The sequence below is a fragment of the Chrysochloris asiatica genome, unplaced genomic scaffold (assembly GCF_000296735.1).
Source record: "Chrysochloris asiatica unplaced genomic scaffold, ChrAsi1.0 scaffold00125, whole genome shotgun sequence".
NCBI classification, from domain to species: domain Eukaryota; kingdom Metazoa; phylum Chordata; class Mammalia; order Afrosoricida; family Chrysochloridae; genus Chrysochloris; species Chrysochloris asiatica.
In genome coordinates this window covers 586,111-612,950 of record NW_006408643.1, presented here as the reverse complement: position 1 = coordinate 612,950, position 26,840 = coordinate 586,111, and the positions used below count along the sequence as shown (strand labels likewise).

General features: G+C 55.9%; 1 protein-coding gene across 2 annotated transcripts; it reads right to left on the bottom strand.

Moving 5' to 3' along the window:
* Positions 1–1,523: 1,523 nt before the first annotated feature.
* EVI5L (ecotropic viral integration site 5-like) lies at positions 1,524–15,769 on the bottom strand. Of its 2 annotated transcripts, XM_006868860.1 has the most exons (19): positions 15,633–15,769; positions 14,739–14,928; positions 13,889–14,113; positions 13,723–13,797; positions 13,035–13,160; positions 11,812–11,955; positions 11,626–11,715; positions 10,677–10,774; positions 10,532–10,592; positions 7,488–7,541; positions 6,571–6,603; positions 5,439–5,579; positions 4,033–4,161; positions 2,747–2,887; positions 2,519–2,674; positions 2,268–2,414; positions 2,074–2,169; positions 1,897–1,992; positions 1,524–1,802 (listed from the first exon to the last, which is right to left on the bottom strand). In XM_006868860.1, exons 1-19 carry the CDS (start codon positions 15,767–15,769, stop codon positions 1,524–1,526), a joined length of 2,418 nt encoding a protein of 805 aa, XP_006868922.1. The 2 variants fall into 2 exon arrangements, with proteins under 2 accessions (XP_006868922.1, XP_006868923.1); XM_006868861.1 differs by lacking the exon at positions 6,571–6,603.
* Positions 15,770–26,840: the final 11,071 nt, after the last annotated feature.

The following is a 26,840-nucleotide window of genomic DNA, read 5'->3' as shown; positions in this document are numbered from 1 at the left end:
TTTTGACACCTGTGCTCACATCCAGCTAAAAAATAGCCTTTTCTATTCCCTCCCTGCCTAGTACATCACTGTAGGAAAAGCACTTGACCACTAACCACAAGGTTAGCAGTTTAAACCTACCAGCCATTTGTTTGAAAGCCTATACAGGGTCACTAAGTCCTTGTGTGACACCGTAGGATAGGATAAACACTGGACTGCAAGGAACCATGAGTAGCTCTTGGAAACCCTACACAGAAGCGACTCCATGGCATTTAACCAGCAGACTTTGGGGCCTGCCCTCCTGCCATGATTCTAGTCCTGCCCCAAATCTGATGCATTGCAAGGACCCCGGCCTCCCTCAACCACCTGCTTTGCCGAATCAGGCCCTGGGGACCCTTCCCTGGTCGCCCACCCCCAGACCTGCCCCACTGGCCCTTCCTCGGCGACTGTGTAAATACTTTATTTTCCATCTTTCCCGCCTGGGCGACATGGAGTGAACAGGCAGTGTGCAAAATGGTGGTGGGCAGTGTCCCCAGGTTTTAACACTGAGGCGTGGGCGACCAGGAAGGGAGGGGGCTGAGCACGATCCCCACTCCAGGAGCGCCAGGGAGATTGCTTGTGACACCGCTCGAGACTCCGGGAGCACCGAGGGTCTCTAGAGGCTAAGGATGGGGAGTGTGGGGGTGTCATTGGACTTTGGCACCGTTCTCAGTTCTGACACAGCAGAGACCACGGGACCACCGTGAGGCGGTGCAGGTGGGGGAGGGGCAGGGACTCTGCTGGAAGCTTCACCTGGGGCCGGGCCCTGGATTGAGGGGGGGGGGGGGGGGGGGGAGGGCGGGGTGCAAAAGTAAAGAAGGGAAGTGGCAGAGAAGGGGGTGAGGGGCGTGTCTCTCAGAGGCAGGGGCTTCTTCACTTTCCTGCAACTGCTCAGTCTCCGCCCTCAACAGGGACAGCTACTGCCCTGGCCTGGCCTGGCTCCCCTAGGCCGCTGACACCTCAGGTGGCCCTCTACACAGTAAGGGGGACTTTGGTTTCTGCTGGAGGGGCCACGACACCTGCACCAGGCAGGGAAACCCAGCCTGGCCATTTGTTCCCAAGGGCCAGGGGCTGGCTAAGGATCCCCGTGTCCCGAAGGGCATCCAGTGGTGTGAGCAGCATCCAGCCCCAGAGACACCCCTCCTGCCTCGGGTCCCTCTGCTCCTGGGCCCTTCCGGACAGGGCCACCCTTGTCCCAGGAGGAACCTTCTGCTTGTCCTGTTCTTGAACCTCAGGGTCCCTATCTGCCCTCGCTGGTGACTGGTGCAGGCGCCATCGGGACACCGGAGGTCCCGGAGGGGTGCAGACCAAGATGGGTAAACACTGCTGGGGAATGAGGCCTGCCAGGGGATCCTGAGGACCCTCGCCGGGCTGGGCCGCCCTCCCCCCCATGTGGGCGTGGCTCAGACCCGTGGCTGGGAGACAAGAACCGCAGCTAGGGCCCCAGCGCCCCCATGGCAGCAGTGGGGATAGCCCCCTGGCTCTGGGCGGGCTGGGGTTCTGCCTCAGTTGTCTAGGCCCTGGCTATAGGGCGTAGCCAGTTCGTCAGCATCGCTGTCCGAGCTGCCCTCGCTGTCCTTGGCCGGCCGCTCCAGACAGCGGAAGAAGCGAGCGTCACGAGGGGACAGCGGGTAGAGTGCGTCCTGCAGCGCGGCGCCCACACCCACACCGAGTAGCTCCTCATCGGATGAAGGCAGTGAGTCCTCGTCCAGGTGCCGAGCTAGGCTGAGCCCGTCGAAAGCTAGCGGGTCCTCGAAGGCTGGCGGGCCTTTCAGCAGCCGCACCTAGATGTGGGGTGTGCACGCTTGCGGCCGAGGATGCCCAGAACTGGTTTGGGGGTCTGGCCGCCCAGCTCCCACACCGCCACCCCAGGCTCACCTCAGTCTTCAGCTCCTCTATCTGGTCCTTGAGCTCCCGGATGTACTGGGACGAATCCGAGTGGTTCAGTTGGCCCTGGATGCGGCCCTCTTCCCTCTGTGGGTGGCGGGTCACCAGGGTAAGGGCAGGGCCTCACTCTGGGGTCTACCTCCCCTCCCCTCCCCACCCACCGCTCACCTGGATTTCCAGCTCAGCGATGCGTTGCCTCATTTCGGCCACCGCAGCCATGCTGTCCGCCTCCCTCAGACGCACGGCCATCACTTCCTCCTTGCTCTGTGGAAGGAGGGGTGGGAGGTGTGAGCTCTGGTGCCCTGGGAACTGGATCCAGTCCATGCCGGGCAGGGGCAGGTCCTGCGGAGGAGTGACAGCACCTTGCATTCGGCCTCGGCCTGTTTGCGGCGGCTCTCGCTGAGTTGCGTCTGCAACCCCTTGTTCTGCGCAGCCAGGTACTGCAGCTTTTCCTGCAGTGTCCCGCGCTCCGCCTCCATGCGGTTTAGCAGGTTGCGGTGGATGTGGTCCTAGGAGACAAGGTGGGAGGACAGGAGCAGGTCATAGCCCAGGCAAGGGGCGGGCTTCAGCCACCAAACTCCTCCCTCCACGTGCGTGCTTGCGTGCGGCTCACCTGCGTCTCCAGCTCCACTACGCGCTGCCGCAACTCACGGCCGTCGGCCAGGGCTTGGGCCTCACGCAGACGCACGCTCATCAGCTCGTCCTGCAGCTCTCCTAGAACCAGCTTCCGTGGGGATTCCTTCCAGCGGCCGCCACGGGACAGATGGGCCTGCGGTGTGGGCAGGGGATGCGGTCAGCAGGGGCTGCGAGTCGGGGATCAGGGGGCCTGCGCGGTTCTTACCTGCCAGGTGTCCGAGAGTTCCTGTAGCTGTAGTTTCAACTCCCGCGACGCCGCCACTGCCTCTCCCTCGCGCACCTTGAGCGCTTTCAGCTCTTCCTGCAGCCGCGCCACATTGTTCTCATCCGGCAGCGAGCTGTTCCTCTGCGGGGAGAGAGGTGGTCAGAGCCCAGGGCAGTGACTGAGACTCCCACCCTGCATGAAGGCTGATGGGGAACCCAAAGCAGGGGTCTGTAGACCTCACAGGTGTGAGCCCTGCCTGAGCCCCTCTTATGTGAGATGGGTGTAAGTATATCTACTCTTTCAAGGACACACCACCTTAAGGTATCCTGGAAAACCAGCAGCATGCATGGCTCCCCACAAACGAGTCTTCCTTCCCATGATCAGACCAAGGAGCTACCCCAAGCCCTAAGCCAGGCCAGACTGCCCCTCCCTTAAAACCCCGAGAGCCAGCTTCGACATCATGGCTTCGGTGATGAGGAATCTGTGTACCACCTCCTGTCCGGGGTCCCCACTAAAGATGTTCCGGGTGCTCATTTCACTCCCAAGTGGAGGAGGCCAGTGGAGGAAATCTCATCCCTGTGCGAACTTGCTGGGGAGTGAGGCAGCGGGTTGTGTGCAAAGTCATGGCAGAGACACTAGGGAGGGGGTCTGAAACACAGCAGGCCCCAGAGGGTGGGGCTGTGGTCAGTCAGGTGCTTCCTTTCCCTTTGTGCCCCATGGGAGACTTTCACCAAAACAATGTGATGACAGCTGAGGAGGGACCTGAAGGCGGGGCTGCTGGCACGTGAGAGTGGAGCCCACTCTGGCCCTGTGGTGGTGGGGGCAGCCCTGATAGGTTTGGGCCTTTCCCTCCGTCCACCTGGGGGACACACATCCAGGTGAGATACAGTATGGTGTACTGCTGACCACAGTGCCTTCCTGGAGGGCAGGTGCTTACATGGAGGGGGCGGGGTGCGGGGTAGGGTGTGTGTGTGTGTTGCGCTGTGGTACATTCGCGCATCTCCAGGGCTTCAGAAGCTCTGGGGGTCAGAACTCAACTTCCCATCCCTCGAGATCCTCATGTGAGACCATGGGACAGAATGGAGGGGCGGGTGGGCCAAGGGATGGGCTTGGGTCCAGGCTGGGGCAGGGAAGGTGCCCTGGGTTTTGGCCTCAGTTGCCCATGCCTCCCTCACCCCCACTTACCTGGGGGGAGGGGTTGTGACTTCTGGAGACCCACCTGGCTAACCTGGCCCGAAGTTACCCCAGTGATTGCAGGTCTTTCACCAGCTCCCGTTCAGGCCCACCTTCTCCATGTCCAGAACCTTGTCCTGCATCTCCCGCAGCGCCCCCAGCGTCTCCGTCTCACGCAACCGCGACTGCTCTAGCTCTGTTTCCAGGTGCGTCACGAAGTCCTCAGTGAGGCGCGGGTTATCCTGGGTGGTAAAAGGCTGCGGTGGGCCTGCACGCCAGCTGCTGTGGGCCCAGGCATTGGTCCCCTCCCCAGGGCCCCTTGGGCTGAAAGAAGGGCTCAAGTGGAGACATGGCGGAAAGCCGGCTGCGTGGGGAGGAGGTGAGGAGAAACCCTGGAGGCCCTGAACCCCACAGGGGTCCTCGTCTGTCTGTGGATTCTGTCTCCTCTTTCCTGGACAAGCTGTGATGAGGGACCGTTCTGAAGGGGACTTCTGAGAGCCCAACGAGCGATACCGCTTCCCGGAGAAATTGGGGTGGAGACAGAATGAATTCTCCCAGACCGAGCTTCTGCAGAGCCGCCCATGCCCAGATTAACCCTGTGGTGGGGGGCGGAGCTTCAGGCGGGTGTGGGCGGGGCTGAGAGCTGCGCATGTGCGCTCCTGCCCCTCCTCTGTTATCCTTTCCCTCCCACTCTACTCCCCCGCCAGCAGGTGGCTTCATTTCAAATCCAGGAAGGGAGAGGAAGGTTCACGGCCCCCTACAGGTCTCGCGGTCAATGGGTGCTAGTGATCTGGATGCACCTCTCCCAGGTGCCTCTCCTGGAGCCCAGGGCCGCCCACTCTCCTTGTCAACTCCTGGTGCCAGTAGCGGGGCCTATGGGCACGGTCTGTCCCTCCCTTCCCCCCATGACTGGCCCAACAGGGGCACCACCGCCAAACCCTGGAGTGGCCAGAGGAGCTGGCAACATTTCTCCCTGCACCTTCAGGTGGTTGTGTGCACCTGTGAGCGGCAGGTCTGGGGGTACAGTTGCGGGAGAATTCTCAGAGCACCCTGGGGTAGAGGGCGATGTTCCCGCCGGATCCCATAGACGATTTGGGCTGCCCTCCCGTCACTCATAAAGGCACAGACCAAATCCAGACTCATGGGGCAACAGAGTCTTGAGCATGGAGAACGGAGCACCTCCCAGTCGCTCGTTCTGTTGCTACTCTACACTGCTGGTCCTTCAACCCGGAGAAATGCCAGGGCTCCCTGGAGGGCTGTAGTCCATGTATGGGGCGTCCAGTGGGGCACCAGAAGTGAAGGGTGCTTTGTGGTCAGGGTGCTGTCTGGGCCCACAAAGTTCTAACTGGTGGTGAGGGAGAGCCATGGGGCTGACGTTGAGCCCCCTCTGTCTGGATGGATGACCAGAGACCCTAGTGAGTGGTGGGAACTGAAGTCTCAGGATCCCTTGACTCACAGAACCCTCCAGGGATGCAGTGGGCTGGGGGAAGGAACGGCTGGGCCTTTGGTGCTGGGGTACCTGCTGCTCCTGCAATTGCCGGATGGTGCTCTGGGCCTTCTGCAGGTCCTCGGTGGCTGTGCTGCACTGCTGTCGTACCACGGCCAGCTCCCGCTTAATGACATAGTTCTCCTCGGCCTCCTGCGCCCGTGTCACCTGCCCCTGAGCACAGCGAGGAGGGGGCCGTGACTGTGCTGGAACCCCAGACAGAAGGGGGATGAGAGAGTCGGGGCTCAGAGAGGGATAGGTGGGGCAGAGGTGAAGGCGTCAGAGCCTGGGATGGGGCAGCTCCAGCCTGCCCTGGGGTTGGGGAGGACAGGCAGGCCTGGGACACCTGGGCAGCTTCCCCTTTTGGAGTCTGGTGTGGGACCTGTGTACATGGAGAGGTGAAGGAGCCTGCATCCAGTGCAGCTGGCGCCGAGGCCTCTGCTCATGTGCTCTACACCTTCAGGGCTGGTGGGGCAGGGCTGGCCTTTGGGACCAGGCAGCCTGGCCTGGGCTGGAAGGTGCCCCACCCTACAGCCTCATGCCCTCACCCCACCCAATCTGGGTCTTCCCATTCCAGGCTCAGAGCCACCAGGTGGTTTGAGGCAGATTTCAGGTAAAGCCATTCAAGATGAGGTAGCAGCGGAAGCAGGTGAGTGAGAGAAGATGCCAGGCTTTGCAGGTAGTAGCAAGAGCAGTGTGAAGGCAGGGGTAGGGGTGGCAGTCAGAGCTAGTGAGTGTGTTCCTGTGTGAGGGAGGATGTGGGTGAGCTAGTGTGCAAGTATGTTTTTGTGAGCATGTGTGTAAGCACAGATGTGTGTGTATGAATGTGTGTGTTAAGCATGTGGGTATTAGTATGCGTGTGTGCAGAGTGAAGACGCTTAGCAGAGTGCACACACCAGAGCCTGGAGCTGACACACTCAGAGTCTCAGCCCTCTCTGCACACATGCGTTGTTTACCTTCCCCCCAAACCCCACATTCCTTCTCCATTTCACAAGGTGTTTGATTCCCCTGAAAAGTGTCCTCAGCTGCCCCCATGCACAGTGCCAGGCCTGCCCCCAGCCCCTCAGAATGGCAGCGGCCAGAGACGGGGTGGTGACTGGCTGGCTGTCGTGTGCAAGGCAAAGGCCAGGAAGGGAGTCAAGAGGGAGACGAAAAGCTACAGTACCTGGATTAACCTATCAGCCAGAGCAGCACTCTCCTACCCGGTGGAGGGGGGTCCGAGCGACAGGGGGAGGAGCAGAGCAGAAGGCGCGGGACAGGAGAGGGAGACACAGACAAGAAGGCGGGTCACTAACGCAGTGGACTGTCTAGAAGCTGGGAGAGAGCCGAAGACCAGAGACCCGGCAGGAGCCCACCAGGAGGAAGACGGAGCCAGAGTCAGTCGTCCGGGAGAGGGGTCTGGATGCGGGTGGGCTGGGCCATTCCACCCCTCCAGGGTTGTGTTTTTTTGGCTTCAGCGCCTGGAATGCGAGTGAGGAGGAGCCGCCCCCAGGACTGGGGTAGTGGTGCTGGCCTGGTGGCCAAGATTCAGAGACACGAGCTTTGGGACTACCACTGGAGACCCAGTGCATGATTAAGTGATGAGGAGGGTGAAGGGCCGGAAATGGGAGACCAGGGAGCCTTGGCCCTCCCCATCTGTTAAAAGCCATAGGTTTAGGGTCAAGGTCGTCATGGCAACGCTGCCTTTCTTCATTTACTATTTTGTCAAGGTTGCGAGTTCCAAATTGCAGGGTGGGTGCCTTGGAGCCCAGTCCCTGAGGCTCTTGAGTCAAAGCAGTTCTGCCTTAACCCCCACCCAAGCGGCCTGGGGTGGGAGGGGCATTGAACACACCGGGGTTCCGGTGTTTGCAGGCGGCTGGGGTGTGACTAAACCCCGTCTCCGGGGTTAATTACAGTGGGTTGCCACACAAATCCTGTCACTGTAGTCCTTTAAGCCGCAGCCCTAATCTTAGCGGGCTTGTGTCGGGCCTAAGGTCGGGAACTTTGGGATTCATTCACAGTTCAGGGACTCCCACTGCTGGGTAGAACCTGGGGGATTTGTGGATTCAGAGGCACAGACTGACGGCCACATTCATTCCTCACCTTCTCCAGGGTCTCAATCCGCTGTTTCAGGAGTCGGTTCTCCGTCCGAAGTCTCTATGTGGGGAGGGAGAGGCATGTTAGACCCACCCCCCCCACCCCCTAAGCAGGATGGAGTCCCGGCACACAGAAGCTCCGCCAGCATCTTCCCTTCTGACTGGTGAACCAGAGGGACCGACTCCAGGTCAGTGGAGGAAAAAAAAGGCTGCCCTCTAGTTGATTTCGCGATTCTTATTCCTGGCAATTGTACATTTAGAGTTTTCCATGGCTGATTTTTTGGAAGTGCTCTCTAGACTTTTCTTCCAAGGTACCTTTGGTGGACTCGAACCTGCACACATATTTTGGTTAGCAGCGGCTTTTTCCTATTCAGAAGAGCTGTTCATTTTTTCCTTTTAAAGCAACCCGTGGTTCAATAGAAGTTTGTAAGTGCCTAGCTCCTACTCTCACCTTTGGAGCTGGAGTGAGGTCCACCCAACAGCAAATGCCTCTGCTGTCAGCTCATACCCCCTGCCTTCTCCCTCACTGTTTTGCTCCAGGGCCCTTGGGTTAAAATCTTTTAGGACCACCTGTCTCAGAGTGTGGATCTCGGCCAGTGTTTTGCTGACACACCCGCTTCCTTCAGCTTGACAACCACACTGACAGCCCCTCTTGCAGAGTTTTGCACACTGACAGCCCCCCTTGTTTTTGGCTTTCCATCTGCTTGGGCAGATTCTGGCTAGTAGCTGTGGGTTACTCTTCTATCTTTGGGGATGCAGTTGAGGTGGTAGTTGGTTTTTGGGTTGTACTCCTGACTTGTGGTGGCCCTAGGCACAATGGAATGACATACTGCCTGGTCCTGTGCCACGCCCATCACTGGCTGCAGATGGAATCACTGTGGTCCATAGGTGCCCTGTCCCCTGCCCCGCCCCCCGGCTGATTTTTGGAAGATGGTAGGCCTTCCTTCCTAGCCTCTTTTAGTCTGGAAGTGCCGCTGAAACCTGTTTCAGCATCCTATTGACAGCTGGGGGGTGGCGGCACATGAGGTGCACTGGCTGGGAATTGAACTCCAGTCTCCTGCGTGCGATGCTAGAATTCTACCACGCAGCCATCGATGTCCTCAGGTGAGTTTTACATATGTCTTACAGTTAGTGTCTCCCTTCTGAAATGCCATCGAGTCAATTCCGACTCATAACGACCCTGTATGGGGTTTCCAGGAAGCAGCTGGTGGGTTTGAACTGCTTACCTTGTGGTTAGCTTTGTTGTTGTTAAGTGCCATTGAGTCAGTTCTGACTGTACAGGGTTTCCAAGGAGCAGCTGGTGGGTTTGAACTGCTGACCTTGTGGTTTGCAGTCTAATGCTGATCCTATAGTACCACACTAGGAGTCCTTGTGGTTAGCAATCCAGTGCTTATCCTGCAGCACCTCCCCTGTCTCTCCCTTGTTATTGTTAAGTGCCGCTGAGTCAGTTCCGACTCACAGCGACCCTGTATAGGGTTTTTCAGGAGCAGCTGGTGGGGTTGAACCATTGACCTTGTCATTTGCAGCCCAGTGCTGATCCTACAGTACCACACCAGGAGTCCTGTCTCTCCCTGTTGTTAAGTGCTGTCGAGTTGATTCCGACCCATAGCGACCCTGTATAGGGTTTCCAAGGAGCCGCTGGTGAGCTTGAACCACCGACCTTGCAGTTCAAACGACTTTGCAGTCTGACGCATTAGTCCACAGTGCCACACCAGCAGACATAGATTTCCCTCCATTAATGAGGAACCTGCCCCCAGGGAGTCACACAGAAAGTGTCCTGGTCTTCTTTTGGGTGACAGAAATGCCCGTAACAGTCCCAGGAAACAACCGTGGTCAGAGGAAGTCTGACCATTGATTCATTTCATTGTGGGGAAACTGAGTCAGAGCTGTGAAGGCACAGGGCTCTGTCCCTCAAGGTGATCTGAGTCCTGACCCCTGACTGCTGGGTTGTCCTGCCCTCCTTCTGGCCTCTCCATCCACCACTGCACCAAGTAGGACTTCCCTGGGAGGAGCTGGAGGTGCCCTGACCACAACCTTGTCTGTCTTCCACTTACTCCAAACAGAGAAAGCAAGATTCACAGGGCTCAGGGGAGAGAACAAAGGATCAGGCCCATGGGGCTCTCAAGGGCCCCTCCCCTCAATCTGCAGGCTGGGCACGTGGCCTGAGGACCTGCTGTGCCTTCAAGGTCACCAGGTGGCAGCAGACTCCTGTCCCTATGAAATGAGACACACGTTTGGTGTATCAGTCAGGCTGCTGGGAACTGAGCGAGAGAGGCTAAATATAATAATCAGGCCTGGTGCGTCTCTGGAAACCGACCAACATGGCCAAGACAAGGGCACCCTCCTCTTTGCGCAGGTGAGCTGGATCCTCATCTGCCTTCTTAGGAAGCTGCAGATGGTGGTGGGGATAATCCTCTGAACAGCAGAGCAAGCAGCATCCCCATTTGACAAGAGGGAACAGTGAGGCCCAGCAAGATGAACTCACACAGCCTTCCAGCGTCTGTTAAACTCCAGTCCATGCCCTGTGTGATTAACAGGGAAGAGGACCGAGCCAGGCCTTGCTGTGCCTGTCCCCTCGCTGGACTGGGCATCTCCTTCATCTCTGCCTTGATGGCACACAGCAAGTCACTGTCACATGTGGAGGAATGGAAGTAGAAGGAAGGAGAGAGAGGGGTCCTGGATTCAGAAGTGCTGTAAGCCTATGGAGCCCCCAGACCTTGGAGGGCTGACCCAGGTGCCTAGTCTCTGCGGTCTCAGCCTCCTGGCTAGTTCTGCAGCCCAGCCTCAGGCTCTGTGCACTGGGCTCCCAGCGTCTGACTTAGCCCTTCCCTAGCCCCCTGCATGTCTTCCCTGGAATGCTTCAGAGCAGGCATGTTTCTCCCTCCCCTGCCTAGGCACTCACTGCTAAAGGGGTGAGGAGAGGGGGGCGCAGGAGAGCCGGGTCCTCCACCTGTAGGGGGCAGGGCTGCCCTCCAGTGGCCGCTGGCTGGGTGAGCAAGGAAAGCCTGAGATGGGGAGATGGGGAGCCCCCAGGATGTCCCTTGGGCTCACTTTGATCTCGATCTGCTCCTCCATCTCCTTGCTCTTCATGGCCGCGTACTCCTTCTCCAGTCTGTGGAGGGGGAGGCCCACAAGGTCACTGTCCCCGCTGTGGAGGATGCCCGCCACCCCCCTCAGCTGACACCCTGGCACTGACCTCTTCATCTTCTTGGGGTTGTACTTGACCTGGTAGGCTTTGAGGATCAGCTTGTCCGGGCAGCTGTCGAACTGGTGGGGAATCACTCTCTGGAAGTACTGTGGGGATGCATGTGGTCACGGAGACGCAGCCTTGACTTGGGGGGCCTGGGAGCTTGGCGAGGGAAGGGGACTGCCCCATGTGGGCACTTGGCAGTGCTTGTGGGGGCTCTGAATGACTGAGCACACGGGGCTGGGGTGTCAGTGTCCTGGAGGATGAAGGCTAGGCTGTGTGTCTGAGCGCCCAGCACCTTTTCTGAGGGACACCGTGGGAGGCTCAGAAAACCCCAGACAACTGGGGCAAGTCAGGGGCTGGGCAAGGGGAGGGCACAGCATGGGGCACTGGAGCCACTAGGAGGAAAGAAGACCTGAGCTAGGTCTGAAGGCTCCTTGAGTCTCGGCAAAGGGTTAAGTGCCAGTAGCGATGACCACAGCTTGTCACAGTTTGGGGGCAGCCTGGTGCCCCTCCCCTGCCCAGCTGGCTCTGTCCAGCAGCTGTGGACAATGAGCACCCGTGTCCTCAGACACAACTGTGGCTTTTGTGCATTCTCCCTCACAGCGCCAGCTGGACGGTACTGGGGGTGGCAGGGCCTGCGGGGCGGGAAGCAGGCAGTTTCTCTTCCAGCAAATGGACAGGGCCCCTCACCCCTGTTCTACCCTCACTGGCTGGTGAGCTGGGACAGATGTGTCACCCCTAGCCCCATGAATGACCAGCAGGGATAATCAGGCTTTGGAGGACCCAGGCTGGGGGCAAGTCTCTTCTTGGGCTGGGCTTCCCTCTGTCCCCCGTCAGGGCCAGTCTCTTGCTCAGGAAGCCCTGGTTCCTACAGGGAGGGCAGAGTTGGGAGGAACGGGCCGGGGGTACTCAGGGATGCTCCTTCCTCCCCACCTGTGCCCCTTCCCCGGCCCACCTGGGACATCCCCTCCATGTCCAGTTGCATTAGTTCTATCTGGTTCACCTGCAGCATGGCCAGGCCCACCCGGAACACGATCTCCAGTCCCTGTGAAAGAATCGGTGACGTTGTATCTCTTGTCCCTTCCTGGGGTCTCTCCTCAGCTCTCCCACAGGAGGCCTCCCGGCCAGGCTGAAGCCTCACCTCATACATGAAGATGTCAAAGACGCGGGTGGCCACGGGCAGTGGAAACGTGGTGAGGAAGAGCGTGAGGAACCAGGATGAGGCGTACATGGACGTGTGGAAACTCTGGGAGCGGAAGTGTGTGTTCAGGTCCGGAAGCTGTTCCTGTGGGGTGTATAGATGAGGAGGGGCTGTCCATGCCCACTGGGCCCCCTCCATCTGTCTGTGCTGGGCTCAGCGCTGCTGCCTTGCCTCCTGTGAACCTTCCCTGATAGTCCAGCAGCATGGGCTCCCCTCCTCTGTCCCCTCGTGCAGCCCCACGTTACTTCCAGAGCCTAGAGCTCCACAAGGTGGGAACACAGGTGGGCTTGGGCAAAGCAGCTGCTGGGTGATGGATGTACACCGTGAGCAGCAAGCAGCTCATGGATCCACACACCACCCCGGAAAGAGACTGAGGCTCAGGGTGTGGACAGAAGTCCCCAGAGGTCACCTAGGGCATGACCTTGAGCCCATGCGTATCATGTAATGTGTGTGCCTGAGACACCACGCTGACTGTGTGTTCACCCGCAGCTCCCAGCCAAGCTCAGGGGCTCCAAGACTGGGGACACAGGCTGGAGAAGGGAGAAGATGTCAGGACCCCTGGATCTTTATCAAAGGAAGGAGTTAATGTGGTGTCAGCTACTTCCCTGTATGGGATGCCTCAACTACCCAGCCAGGGTGGTGTCTGCTGTCCCTTTGCGATGACAGACACCTCCTAGGAGCCCAGGGCACTGGCTCACACATCTGCCAGGCCAACTCCAGCACAGTACGCCTCAGCTACTCCGCACTCCTGTCCTCTGGCCTGGGGAGTGGCCTCACAGTGCCCCCTGCACCCAGCTTCTGGACCAGGCCACAGGGCATGTGTGTACACTGTGAGTATGTATAAACATGTGCTCGCCTGCTGTCTGCCAGCCAAGGGCAGGGCCCTGTGGGGGCTGCTATTCATAAACAAAGATGTCTGTGGCTCCACGGTAATCAGCAGAGGCAGGCAGACGACACATTTCCTCCCCTTTGCACAATGGAGCAGACAGGGAGAGGAATGGGGGGTGGCGTTAGAGCATGCGAGCACACCCCAATTCACTGCCTCAGCCTCTCTCCAGTTGCACTTGAAGTGACTCTCCCTGGCTCGAAACATCCTTTGGGGCAAGGCCACAAGGTTTCAGCCCTGGGAGCGGCAGAGGTGGAGTGAACCAGGTGGGACTCACCTGCAGCATGTACTCAAACTGGTAGATGCAGAGCCCCAGCTCCGCCATACTGGGCTTGAAGAGCTCCCGGAGCCGGTATTCCTGCATCAGCCGCACGAACACACAGAACGCTTCCTCCTCAGGCATCTGGGAGGCAGGAGCGGGAGGTAAGCAAGGGGACTGGACCTAGGGCTGTGTTTAAGGCCCCTCTGGCCACCCCTGTATGTGGCATTTCACCCAAGGCCTGTTTCTGCGCCATTTACATTTAATGGAGGGCACTGACTGGGCCCTGCAGCCAGGCTGAGCTGGCCTTGGTTATCGCCTCCTGCATCCTCGCAGGCAACCTCTGGGGTAAACATTGTCCTCCTGCTTTACTGATGGAGAACCGGAGGCCAGTGAAGCCAGGACTAGAAGTCAGGGGGGCCAGCGCCAGCGCCCACAGGTGTGACTCCTCAGTTGAGACCCCCTCCTTTCTGCTCCCAGCTGTCTCCTCTCTCCCCTCCTCAGCCTTCTGACTTCTCTGGAGGAAGCTTCAAGGCTTGACAGTAGCTGACTAAATTCTTGGCCTGAGTTTCTCGTCCAACCCTGGAGGTGAGGGAATAGGACATTCTGTGTTCACCTACTGGGCCTTGGCTAGGGACTGTCACAGGACAGCATTGGCGGTTCCAGGTACTGACTCAGGAGGATACTGTGTGGAGGGGACTCCTACCTGCATGAGGAGGAGGCCCACGATGAAGGCACTGCCCTGGCAGTAGCCCACCTCTCGGTCCACAAGGGAGTAGGCCTGGAAGGGAACCAGCGGGGTGGGTGTGAGGGCGGAGCACTGGGGGCCCAGCAGAGGCAGGCCCCAGGGGCATGAGGACCCCAGGCCTCACCTTCATGACGTTGAATAGGACCTCCTGGCCCAGGCTGTCCTGGCCCTTGAAGAACTCGTGCTCTGGGTAGGTACGGGCAATGTCCCTGCGGATCAGCTTCTCGCAGGGTGATGACATCTTGAGCAGCTCCGAGTACTGGTTCTTGACGGGCATGTCTGTGGCGCAGCACAGAAGCTGCCACACGATGGCCCGGAAGTGGTGTGGGATGCCCTTGCGGATCAGCTCCTGGGGATGGCAGTGCCAGCGGGAGGTCAGCTCGCACAATGGCAAGCCCCCTACCCCCAGGCACTCATGGTACTGAGCCCATCCACATCACTGCGCTGTGTGATGTACCAACCCTGTCCTGCCTGGTACTGAGCCCATCCACGTCACTGCACTGCAGGTAGAGTCCACAGTGCACAATGTACCGACCTTGTCCTCCCTGAATCAGCTCCTGAACCTGGGAGGCCAGACTCCGAGCTCACCACTTGTCTGTGTACCTGACTGTTTTCTCCCTGACTCTCCTCTCTTGCCGATTCTCTCCTTTCCCAGACTGTTAGCTCTCTCCACAACTCTCTTCTTTCCCCCTGCCCTAACAACAAAACCAGTTGCTGTTGCGTCAATTTTGATTCATGACGACTCCTTGGAGTCAGGGTATAACTGTGCTCTACAGGCTGGTTTTTCAGAAGATCGCCAGGTCTTTCTTATGAGGTGCTTCTGAGTGTCTGAACACCTCTACCCTGCCTGTACCCAGGCTGAGGCTCCTGGTAGGCTCTGCCTCACCTTCCTGGTGCACCCAGCTGTGGCCTGCTTCGTGGGAGCCCAGTGACCATGCCCACCCACCGTCCGCCCCCCAGGCTGCGCCCGCCACCTTGAGCAGCTTCTCTTTCCGGCGACGCCACTCCTCCCATTCATTGGCAACGCGGCCCCATAGGATCCACGTGTCCTCTTCCAGGTGGCTCAGGTTGGAGGAGGCTGAGGAGCTGGATACCAGTGAGGAGCCGCTATTCCGCCGAGAGCCGTTCATGGAGCGCATGGACTTGGAGTCGGCCTCCAGGAGCCTGGGCGGGGAGAGCCACGGGAGGGTCTGAGAGGTCACCAAGGATGGGGTTTCTGTTACTTCTGCTGCCAAATGGGGTCGTCTCTGCTGTGTGACCTTGGCTCAGTCACCTAGCCTCTCTGGGCTGTGATTTTGTCGTCTGTCATCCTGAAGCAGCTTCTGTTAGGTCTGCCCTTGGCTCTGTGCTGGGCACTGTGGGCTTCTGAGTAGCCCTGCAGGCCAGGTTTTATGAGGACCCGCACTTTTTAGGTAAGGTAGAGAGAGGGTGAGTGACCCGTGGAGGGTACACGACTAGCAAGGAGCAGAGCCTGACGGGAATGTGGAAAGGTCCCCTGGAGGTTAATGTTTTAACCTCTTCCCCACAATAAAAAATCAAACCAGTTGTCGACTCATGGAGAATCCACATGTGTCAGAGTAGAACTGTACTCCATGGGATTTTCTGTGGCTGGAGTTTTGGAAGCAGATCTCCAGGCCTTTCTTCTGAAGCTCCTCAGGGTAGACTCAAACCATCCACCTCTTTGTTAGCAGCAAGTATGGGAAGGATGGCCAGATCCACTAAACCTTTTGGACCTTTAGACCTTTTCTAACAGTGGGGACCAGCTATTCACTTGGAGAGGGGAGATAGTCCCAGGGCTTGACTTAGCCTGAGATGAAGGGGTACCCAGGCTGCCCCCAGATTCCTCCCATGCCTCAGGTTCTGCTCACCGGTTTTGCTCTTCGAGTTTGGCCAACAGCTCCAGCTCGTCAGGGCTGAGGTTCTCGGAGTCAGAAGTGGGGGAGCACGTGGGGGCTGACAGGGCCTCATGAGACGAGGAGTCGGGGCTCAGAGTGGGGCTCGCCATGGCAGGCAGACCGTGAGGAGGGTCAGGTCACAGTTCTCTCTGGAGGCCAGAGACATGTGGGGTCAGTACTGGGCGGCATGCCCACTCTGTTCTGCTGGCTTGGGGGTTTCCAGCTCTGGTCCACCCACTCTGTTCAGCCCCAGCCAAACTGACCACAGTGCCTGCTTTCTGTCCAGACTCTGGCTACCTCGCTACCTGTGTCATCAGGCTGGGTGCCTGGACAGAGGCAGGAGGACAATGACCAGGATCCAAGCTTCCCTGGGTGTGAAAGCCAAGTTTAACTCTGTACCCCAAGTCTTTAGCAGGGCTCCAAACTGGAGTTCCCTGTCACTTGGGAGCTCTACAGCACTGGGTGCAGGTGCTCCTGACTCTGAGCCCCCTCCTGACAGCCTTGGCCTGTCTCCCCTGCAGCCAGCCGGCCCTAGCACCCAGCATTGGCGACTGACCGTCTTCATCTTATCAGCCAAAGTGGCCTGCTGGCACAATCAGGGCAATTTTCCTCCACTGTTAATTGTCTGGTGCTGCTAATGGCTGGAAGCATTCGCTGGGAAGTCAGGGTTGCAGCCGAATGCTGGGAATTGGAACCCAGGAACTCGCAGTGCGGGTGTGGGATTGGCCTGTCTTCTCCCTGGGATGGTCTGGCCTGGCCCTCCTGCACCATCTGTCTGCCAGCTTCTCTGAGTCCAGGCTCGTGGCTCTTGGAAACCTACGTTTGAAGCTGTGTGACCTTGAGTTGGTCACTTTGCTTCTGGGAGTATAGACTGAGGCTTATACAGAAACCCCTTGGGGGCTAGTTATGAAAATCAAGTACCCAACTGCATATCCCAAGGTCAGAATACTGCCCGAGATAAGCTGACCACTACCATCCAGCGGGAGCTGGGTTCAGCTGGGGCCACTGGTGGGGCTGCCATTACCCTGGTGGGTGGTTCTAGAGATCAGGAATGGCTGTGGGCGGGGAGGCAGGAGTGGGGATGGTGCTCCCACCGGGCCTCCTGATGCTGTTGTCCCATCTGCCCTTTGGCACTTCCTGTACCCGGAGCCCTCCACTGGCCTACCTGCCCGGGGTCCCCTGGCTGAGTCCCTGGGGGGGGAGGCACCCAGTTCCTTGGCAGGCAGGGAGACAGTGACAGGAAGGACAGCAAACCTGTCTGGTCACTCTTCAGCCACTGAGCACATTCCCAAGGCCAAAATGCAGTCCCCACCAGAAGGCCCCTGCTAGCTGGACTTGGCCCTGGTCATCCACTCCATTCCAGCCTGCCTTCCTGTGTGATCCCTGCCACAGGGGCGGGCAGGGGGAGGGGGAGGGGAGGTCACCATTCTGCTTTCACCTTGTAGGGGCCCATAACCCTTCCTCCTCAATACCACCACTTCTACCTCTGGCTCATGGGACTTCCAGTCAATAGGGTCCTGAGAGCCTGGGCTTTGGCAGCAGCTCTCAGCAGAGCCAGGAGGGCTTTCCTTCTCATTGCCCAGCTGGCCAGGGACCACCTGCTCTGAAACCCAGCTGCCTAACTAGGAGTTAATCATTCCTGAGAGAGGGGTGCGGGGGCGCGGAGCTGGAGGCTTCCTTGGAGTCAAAGTCTGAGGCAGAGATGGGGCTGTGAGTGAGAAGTGCTGAATCAAAGGATCTCCCGGGCAGTGTGGGGCAGTGTGGGCGCCCAAACTTCAGGGCTGGGAGGGTGGGGAGGGAGTGGTGGAGACGGGGATGGAGCCTCGGAACCACAGCTGGGTTTGGGGACTACAGAGAATTCAGAAAGAGGCAGCAGAGGGGACCAAACCCCTCCTTCTCCCTGCCAGAGCTGCTCAGGGTCTCTGAAAAACCCAGGCTGTGGCCTCCTAGAGTGTTCAGCTATTTATCACAGATGAATGCGTATTCACACAGGAAATCAAGTGTATCAAACACACAAGCCTGGGATTTTCTGAGATGGAGGAACTGCCAGACCTGTCAGGAACTTGCTCCCAGTTCATCCTGGTGATCTCTACACATGGCTGGACACTCTCCTTCTGATGCACACAGACATAGGTGTGAACTCTCACATGCACACACAGACACACAGTCACGAATACCCAGATGCACATAAGGATGCACACATTCACAGTGGCCCACTCCTGCCCTCACACACACACCCTCACACACTCCTGCCCTCACACACGGCCACACGCACCCTCACACACTTCTGCCTTCATACACGGCCACACGCACCCTCACACACTCCTGCGCTGACCAGGCCTCACCCAGGGCACCTAGCCCACGTGGGGTGGAGAAGCCACCTCCCTGGTTCGCTGGCAGGTCTGCTCCCACCAGAGGGGCACGATGCTCACAACTCAGTCATTCATTCCAGCTGCTTCCTCAGGGCTCCTTCGGGTTAGGCACTGTCCTGGGCACGGGATGTAGTGGATCCCTGCTGCATGACACAGAAGCTCAAAGGCAGGTCCCCAAGTGCCAAGAGACCACGTGTCTCCAAGATACTGTCATGGGGCCTTGCAATGTTCTCTTTTGTCCCTGGGCCTTGAAAACTTCATCTCTTTGTCTCTGCTCCACCTCAGCTGTCTGAGACCCTGCCATGGGGAAAGCATTAGGCACTGCCTGCCCATCCCCATTTGGGGGTCCTGTCACTTCCTAGGGTGGCTTATGAAACTGAGCCAGGAAGGAGAAACTGGAGCCCCCTTTTTCTCTCCAGTTCCAGCCCACCACTTATATTTCCTCCCTCTCCAGTCTCATAGCCACTGTGTCCAGGTTGCCTCCCCTCACCCAGTCTGGGTACAGTAAGCACCTTCCTCACTGGGCTCCCTATTCCTTCCCACTCTGCCTGCAGGGCCACCAAATTGCTAAGTGCCGACAAATCGGTTCCAACTCATAGTGACCCTGTATAGGGTTTCCAAAAAGCAGCTGGCGAGCTTGAACCAACCTTGTGGTTCAAACCAACCTGCAGTCCAGTGTATTAACCCACAGTGCCACACCAGGACTCCTTGAGAAAAGCAGCTCTAACTACATTATCACTTGTCTGTCAGTGTGTCCTGCCGTGGTGGCCTGTGTGTTGCTGCGATGTCCCTGGTATTTCAAATCCCAGCAGAGTCATTCACGGTAGACAGGTTTCAGCGGAGCTTCCAGACTAAGATCAGGAAGAAAGGCCTGGCAATCTACTTCTGAAATTTAGCCAATGAAAAGCTTAGGGCTGACACAGAAGATGTCTGCAATTGTGCTGGAAGATGGGCCCCCTAGATTGGAAGGCACTCAGAATACACAACCATGGATGTGAGTGTCCCAGGAGAACCATGAGGCTAGCGCAGGACTGGATGTGGTTGTGTTCTATTGTACACGGGAGACTGATGTAACAACGAACAACAACCATAGAATCCACTTGCCTCCACCTTTGAGCCATTCTCCACTGGGGATGGAGCCCAAATGCCTTTGCATACCACACAAAACCTGACCAGTTTCACTGCTTTTATCCCCAAGACTTCTATTCATGCCTACCTGCCCTATGGGGTCATGATGGTTCTGAGGCAAGGGCCTATCTTCTTAGTTTACTATTCCAAGCCCTTAATCAGTAGTGATTCAGTGGTAGGATTCTCAGTCTTTTTTACGGGAAACCCGGGTTCGATTCCTGGCCAATGCACCTCATGTCCAGTCACTACCTGTCTGTCTGTGGAGGCTTGAGCATTGCTAGGGTGCTGAACAGGTCTCAGCAGAGCTTCTCGACTAAGTTGGACCAGGAAGAAAGGCCTGGTAATCTCCTTCCTAAAGTCAGCCAGTGAAAACCCTGTGGATCACAAAGGTCCAATCCACATCAGTGTGGGGACTGCACAGGACTGGGCAGTGTCGCTTTCAGTGGTAGATGGGGTCACGATGAGACTGACGCTGACTCAGCAGAATAATCTAACACCACCACCAACTGCAGCATTTGGCATACAGTAGGTGTTCAATACATGCATGTTGAAAAAATGAAGACAAACCTTTCTATGCTACAAGCCATGTGGATAAGATATAACATAAACTAGCAGTGGTCTTCCTTGCAGTCTAACAACCAGCAAAACATTGAATGGGTACATTCTACTAAATCTCTAACCAGGCGTGCTCAAGACTCTCAAGGTCATTAAACACAAGTCTAGACATTCACAGTCGTGAATGTCTAAATGGTACACTAAATGGTACATGGACTCCTGGACCAAAGAACATTAGGAATGAAGGAAACTTACATAAAGCATGGCCTTTAGTGAATAACAATGTATCAGTATCGGCTCCTTGATTGTAACAAATGCAACCACCCAAGTGTAATATACTAACAACAGGGACTATGGGATGTCCAGTACAAGGGAACTCTCTGTACCCACTTTGCAATTTTTCTGTAAATCTCAAACTGTTCTAAAAAAAAAAAAGATTCAAACAAAGTAAAACAAAAGGCTCTGTGCTGGGTGAAGACCGACAAGCGGATGAAGCTCTATTACAGCCCTTCTCACCAGCCCTTCAACTCGACCATAAGGGCACAGGAATCGAACTTGGCTCTGACTCCAGGGCTCTGCTCCCCATCATTCTACTGCGCAGTCCCTGCATGCGCTGTAGTCTCTTACTTTAGAAACAACACACAGAGAACACTGCATGACGTTCTGTGTGTCAGAGTTGAACTGTGCTCCGTAGGGGCTTCAGTGGCTGAGTTTTCAGAAGTGAACTGCCAGACCTTTCTTCTGAAGGAGCTCAAGTGACATACAGGATTAAGTGTCGGGCTGCTAACCAAACGGCTAGCAGTTTGAACCCACTAGCGGCTCTGTGGGGAAAAGGTGTGGCAGTCTGCTCCTATAAAGATTTACAGCCTCTGATTCCCCCATGGGGCAGTTCTACTCTTGTCTTATAGGGTTTTTATGAGCTGGAATCGACTCGACAGCCGGGGGTTTGGTTTTTGGGTTTTCTTCTTAGTTACCGCTGGGTGGACTCAAACTACCAACTTTTTGCTTAGCAGCTGAGCTGCGGTAACAGTTTGTACCACCCAGGGATTGGTACTCAGCAAACAGTCCCCAGTGGGAGGTGACAGTGAGCACGCATGTGCCATAGTTCACAACTTGGTATTTTCAGAGTTTTTTTTTGGGGAAAAAAAAAGACCCTGCATTTTCTTTTAATGTAGATTCCTTATCTCCCCTCCAGGTCCTTGGGTGGCACAATGGTTGTGCTTGACTGTTACTCAAAAGGTTGGTGATTTGAACCCACCCGGGGTGGTGCTGAAGAAAGGCCTGGAAAACCCTAAGAGCAACTCTAGTCTGTAACATGTGGGGTCACCACGAATTAGAATCAACAAATGTGGCAATGTTTTTTTTTTCCTTTTTTAACTCATTTCTGGGTCTGAAGCCCTGAAAGACACTACGCAAACCCAATTTGGTGGATGAGAGCATGGGCCAACAGTTGGCCATGGACTTGGATGGCTCTTTGGATGGCTGGGGAATGGCCCGGCCTAGAGTCTCAGATCCTTGGCAAGTGATGGGCAAGGGATGGACAAGCTGTCCCTCAGGTAACAAGGACAGCAGCTGGAACTCAGTGGGCCCTGCCTGCCCTCCTTGCGTCCCCTGTCCTAACTGCTCCTCTGTGATGCTCTGATGCATCTCCAAATCCATGTAGCTGGTTCCTGGAGTCTAGGGAGCTGGTCCCTGGTTGTTCTGGACCAGCAACTTGGGTTCAAATCCCTCTGCTACCACTTTCTATTTTAGTTACAATGTTCTTTGCTTCAGTTTCTTCATCTGAAAATGGTAGTCACAGTGGTGGTTCAGTGAGAGAATTTTTACCAAATGCATGATACCTGGGTTTGAGTCCCACTCAAGGCAACTCATACCCAGCCACCACCTGTCTGTCCATAGAGGCTCGTGTGTTGCTAGGATGCTGAAAAGGTTTCAGTGGGGCTTCCAGACTAAGACAGATGAAGAAAGGCCTGTCGAATTTCTGGAAATCAGTTAGTAAAGTCCCTATGGATCAACGGTCTAATCTGCAACCCATCTTGGGGATGGTGTAAGGCTGGGTGGAGTTTTGTTCCATTGTACGTGCTGCCACCATGACCTGGTGTGGCACTGTTTGGATCAGCACTGGACTGCGAACCTCAAGATCAGCAGTTCAAACACATGGGGCCGCTATGAGTCGGAACTGACTCCATGGAACTGAGCAATCACAACACAGCAATGACCTCATAGGTTTCTTGGGAGGAATAAATAAGACCCATACAGGGTTTAAAACAAGCCCTGGGCCATGGTATTAGTCTCTACGGGTGATTAAGTTCTCTCTGCTGGGGCCGAGGTGTGTAACTCACCAGGTGTGTACCACCAGGCCTAGGGCAGGAATTTGGGGTAGGTATTCATCAGTGGTTCAAACCCACCAGCCACTCCTCGGAAACTCTATAGAGGGTCGCTATGAGTCAGAACTTAAATGACAGCATTTGACAACAATTCAATAAATAAAGTCATCATTCATCTGTCAGGCTGTTGTACTGTGTGTGGTGGCTTGTGTGTTGCTATGATGATGGAAACTACATCACTAGTATGTCAAGTGCCAGCAGGGTTCCCCATGGTAGACAGGCTTCAACCAAGCTTCCAGACTAAGACAGACTAGGAAGAAAGACCTGGAAATCTATTTCCAAAAATGGACCAATGAACATCCTCTGGCTCACAACAAAATACTGTCCAATATAATGCTGGAAGATGAACCCCTCTAGGTTGGAAGCCACTCAACATACACAGTGGCCACAACAACAGATTCAAACATGCCAACCACTGGAGACAGGGGGCAGGACTGGCAACGTTTTGTTCTGTTGGGCATGGGAGTCAACTCAGTGGCAACTAACACAAACAGCATTCAATAAACACTTAGGGAATGAAAGAAAACAAAACCTCCCTTCCTTAGCAGGCCCGCCCCGTATGTGCAGTGACCTTGTTTGAAGATTAAACACAGTAAAATTATCATTATTATTGGTAATAATAGCACTGGCAGCAACAGCAAATAGCTGCTGGCTAAATCTCAGAGGTGGACTATTATACTTCTGTGGGATCCCTTTTGACCTAAAAAAAAAAGTTTATTACCCTGTAACGTCACCAGCTTGCTTTCTGCCACCACGGAAATCCACTTCTCTATGTTTTAGGGCCTCTGACAACAACAAAAGGAAAAAAAAATAAATTAAAAAAGAAAAATAACATTTGCCAGCAAGTAGATTCTGACTCGTGGCCAGCCCATGCACGTCAGAGTGGAGCTTTCACTGGATGATGATTCAGGTGTCGATCGCCAGGCCTTTCTTTGGAGGAGTGTTGGGGCACACTCAAGTCATCAACCTTCCAGTTAGCAGGTGAGTTCATTAGCTGTTTGCATCACCCAGGGACTCTGGGAAGACACCCAAGTCCTCACAATCCCTTCCAGGGACAGAAGCAGCAGAGAAACGACATCTAGCAAAGGTTCTCGGCTTCTCCAGGCCCAGATGGTACCTTTTCTGCAGCTGTCCTGTGTACTGCAGAACCTTCCTGGGTCGGCCCTGCCTTCAGGAACTTGCCCAGGAAGATGGATTGGACCGCGTTCTCGGGGTTCTCTTCCCCAGGGTGAGCAGAAAAGACTGCCAGCTCCTGACACCCAACAAGTACCAATGGAGCACCTGCGGTGTGCCTTGTACATACCAGGGCTACCCGGAACCCACTGCTGTTGAGAACATTTCAACCCAAGGCAGCCCCGTTTGTCACAGAGGAGAACTGAACTCCATCGGGTTTTCTTGGCTGTCATTGTAAAGGAAGCAGATTTTCAGGCCTGTCTTTGGTGGTGTTGCTGGGTGGGTTTGAACTGGCAGCCTTCAGGTTAACAGTTGAGTACAAACTGTTTGCGCCATTCAGGGACACGCCTGCCCGACTAGGGGTGGGGGACTAGACTGGTTCTTCAGTTGCTGTTGAGTCAATTCTGACTCATGGGGACTCCATGTGTCAGAGGAGAACTGTGCTCCACAGGGTTTTCAATGACTGCTTTTTTGGGATGTAGATCACCAGACCTTTCTTCCAAGGTACCAAGGATGTTAAATGTTTGGTCCACCTAGGGACTCTGGTGTGGGAGACAGAGCTCCATCAAATAGTCACCTCCAACATCACAGTGCACACACAGAGACATGAAGGAAAAGTGCAGGTGAGTTGTGCCAACTGAGTCTTTGAAATCACCCTCAAAGCGACAAGTCTGTCCCCTAGCCCTGCTCTGTTCTCCTAACTGACCTCCCTTGTGCTGCCCAGTTTCTAGAGCAGATGTAATGTCCTTGAAGAGGAAACCATCAGTGGCCTTTCCCAAGTTCTTCCAGCGATGGAACATTTTTACCAGGGAGTGTTACAGGCCACAGTGTGGTACACCCCAGGGACTGGTTTTGGACATAGAGGCCACCATGCCTCATTTCTGCTTCCTGGGCTCCCTCCCCATAAGCACTTCCACTGCCAGAAGACCCTTCCTGGCCGGGCGTGCCGGGTGAGTGCCTCTCTTTCTTCATTCAGCCATCTGTCCCCCCTCCACCTGCTCCACACCTGCCTACCAACCCCAAGAACACACGAATGCCTGGCTGGTGTGGGGTGAGGAGTGAGGTGGGCAGGACAAGCATGAACTGGACTCCAGAAACCTCTGGGTTGTGTGAGGATTAAATGAGATCATTGGGAAATGGTACTGGGTTCAGAGTCAGGCCCCATCAGGGTTCAGCTCTCCACTTGTGACGTGTGGAGATGGTTTTGGATGCAGAGAAGGGACCACGTAGGACCTGCTTCTGGAGCCAATCCCTGACTCAATTCCTGGTACTCAGCGGGGTTTCCAGAATCTGTGTCCTGTGTGAAGAAGGGACATTTGTGCTCCCCCTTATGTACCGACACCTGCCACCCACTGACACTGAGTCCATTCCAACTCACAGTGACCCTATAAGACAGAATAGGTTTGCTCCACAGGGTTTCCGAGCCTATAAATTCTTTACAGAAGCTGATGGCCTCGTCTGTCTCCTGTGGAGCAGCTGGTGGGTTTGAACCACCATCTTTTTGGTTAGCAGCCCAGTGCTTATCCCACTGAGTCATTGCTGGTCACAGGCTCACTCTGGAACCTTCTCATGTTTTCCTAACTAGTTCTCTTCCCCTGGCCTATGTGCTGCCCTGGGGAAGCTGTGGGGTCTGTTTTCTGTGTACCACATGACCTTGGGCAAGTACACAGAATTAATCTCTCCCTGTCCAGCATCAGGGTCTAGGTGTGGCGTCAGCATGGCCAACAAGCAGTCCTCTGCCTCCCAGTCCTACAACAGACTACCTCTCCTCCTTACTCCACCAGCCCTGCTTCGAACTGGCAGCCAATGTCCAGTGAGGCATCATCTACTAGGGGCTGAGGGTGGGGTGGGACAGTAGCTCTTTGGCACCCACAGATGGGTGGCTACCCTCACAGATACCCAGAGAACATTTAGTGTCACATTCGAACCTCATGGGGTTAAAGCACTATGCCAAGGATTTCTGTCCCATTTTCTAGATGGGGAAGTTGAGGCACTTAGCCAAGATGAGATTGGCCTGAGTTGACCTAGTATCCCCTGGTGACTATCCACGAGGAAGCCCAGGCCTGTTAATATGGGATTTTGTAGGTCGTGGGAAAAGCCCCAGACAAGCAGTCACTGGGCTGGGCTGGACTCATCTTGGTCCGGCAGCCAGGACCCTGGGCTCCTCCTTACGGTCTGCAGTCACAACGACACCATCTCCACCAGCTTGGCAGCTCCTCTCCTCTCTGCCTTGTCACATCCCTGTGCCAGGGCCAAGCCACCTGCAATTCCTTCCAAACCACCTGCTATTGACCACAGAGGTCCCAGGGAATCCACGGGTCAGATTCATAGGGCAACAAGGAAGCCACACGCCAGACCTTGAGCTCAAGTCACAGCCTGGCTCAAGACCAACCCTAAGCAAACTCCTCCTCAAGTTCTATGGGAGTCTCTTCAGCACATTTTCCCTTTCTGGAAATATCCTTTCACAAAGAGATGCCCAAACCTAGCCCCATGGGGTTCCAAAGGCCCTGTGAGAAGGCAGCCGCTTGCTTCATTTAGGAAGAGCACACTTGTCATGATGAAAGAAACCAGTAGACCATCAGGAGAGCATGGGGGTCCTACCATTCTTGTCAGAGTTGAGCTCCCCCCAGAGGGTAGCATAAATTAGGGGTGGGCAGAGGTTCCTTTGGTGTAGGAGGGGAGAGAGAGTCTTTCCCTTTGAAGAAGGCAAATCAGGCAGATAAAAGGTCCAGTGGACACTGGGTCCTGGGAGATTTTGGGTGCCCAGAACCTGCCAGACTGCAAAGCCATTTGAACTGCAAGGTCGGCGGTTCAAGCTCACTAGCTGCTACTTGGAAACCCTATACAGGGTCGCTCTGGGTCAGAACCGACTTGATGGCACTTAATAACAACCCTCTAGGGCCCTGGGGTGGTTGGTGGGGCTGGGTAGGTCCCCCCATGGTCTTGAGTCTCTGCTATTAGGGGCTCTATCCCAGGGGGTGGAGCTGAGGCTGACCGATGGTATTGTGTGTCTCTATGAGGTTGGGGGCATCTGTGTGGAACAACCTGGGTTTCTGCATATGCTGGAGTGTCCATGGGTCTGCGATTCTGAGATGGATGTTGATATTTCCTGGTGTCTCTATGTTGGGGGGCCTGGGTATCCATCAGTATGAGTTGTTGGGGCTCCAAGCTATCTCTGTGGGAGCACTGGGGGTTCACAGGTGTGTGTGTGTTCTAAATGTCTGTTGGGGGATCCTGAGCAGGAGCAGAGGGTGGGTTTTCTGTGAGCTAGGTCAGGAACTGGGTGTGTAAGTGTGATGCTATTGAAGTTTCTGGGAGGACGTGGAGGACAGATTTGGGGGGGTGCCCTTGGGCTTCGGGTGGGAGATGAGCCAGTAGGCCCATGAGAGGCCTGTGGATTGACTCCTGGTTTCTAGAACGCAGGGAGGGGTCTTGTGGGGTCGGGAGTGGGGAGAGGGCCTTGAGACCACCTCTGTGGGGCTGGGGGCAGGTTTAGGCCAGTTCGGGGAGGACAGGGTGCCAAGGATCCTGTAGGGGGTCTTCAGAGATCTGGATAGGGAGTAGGT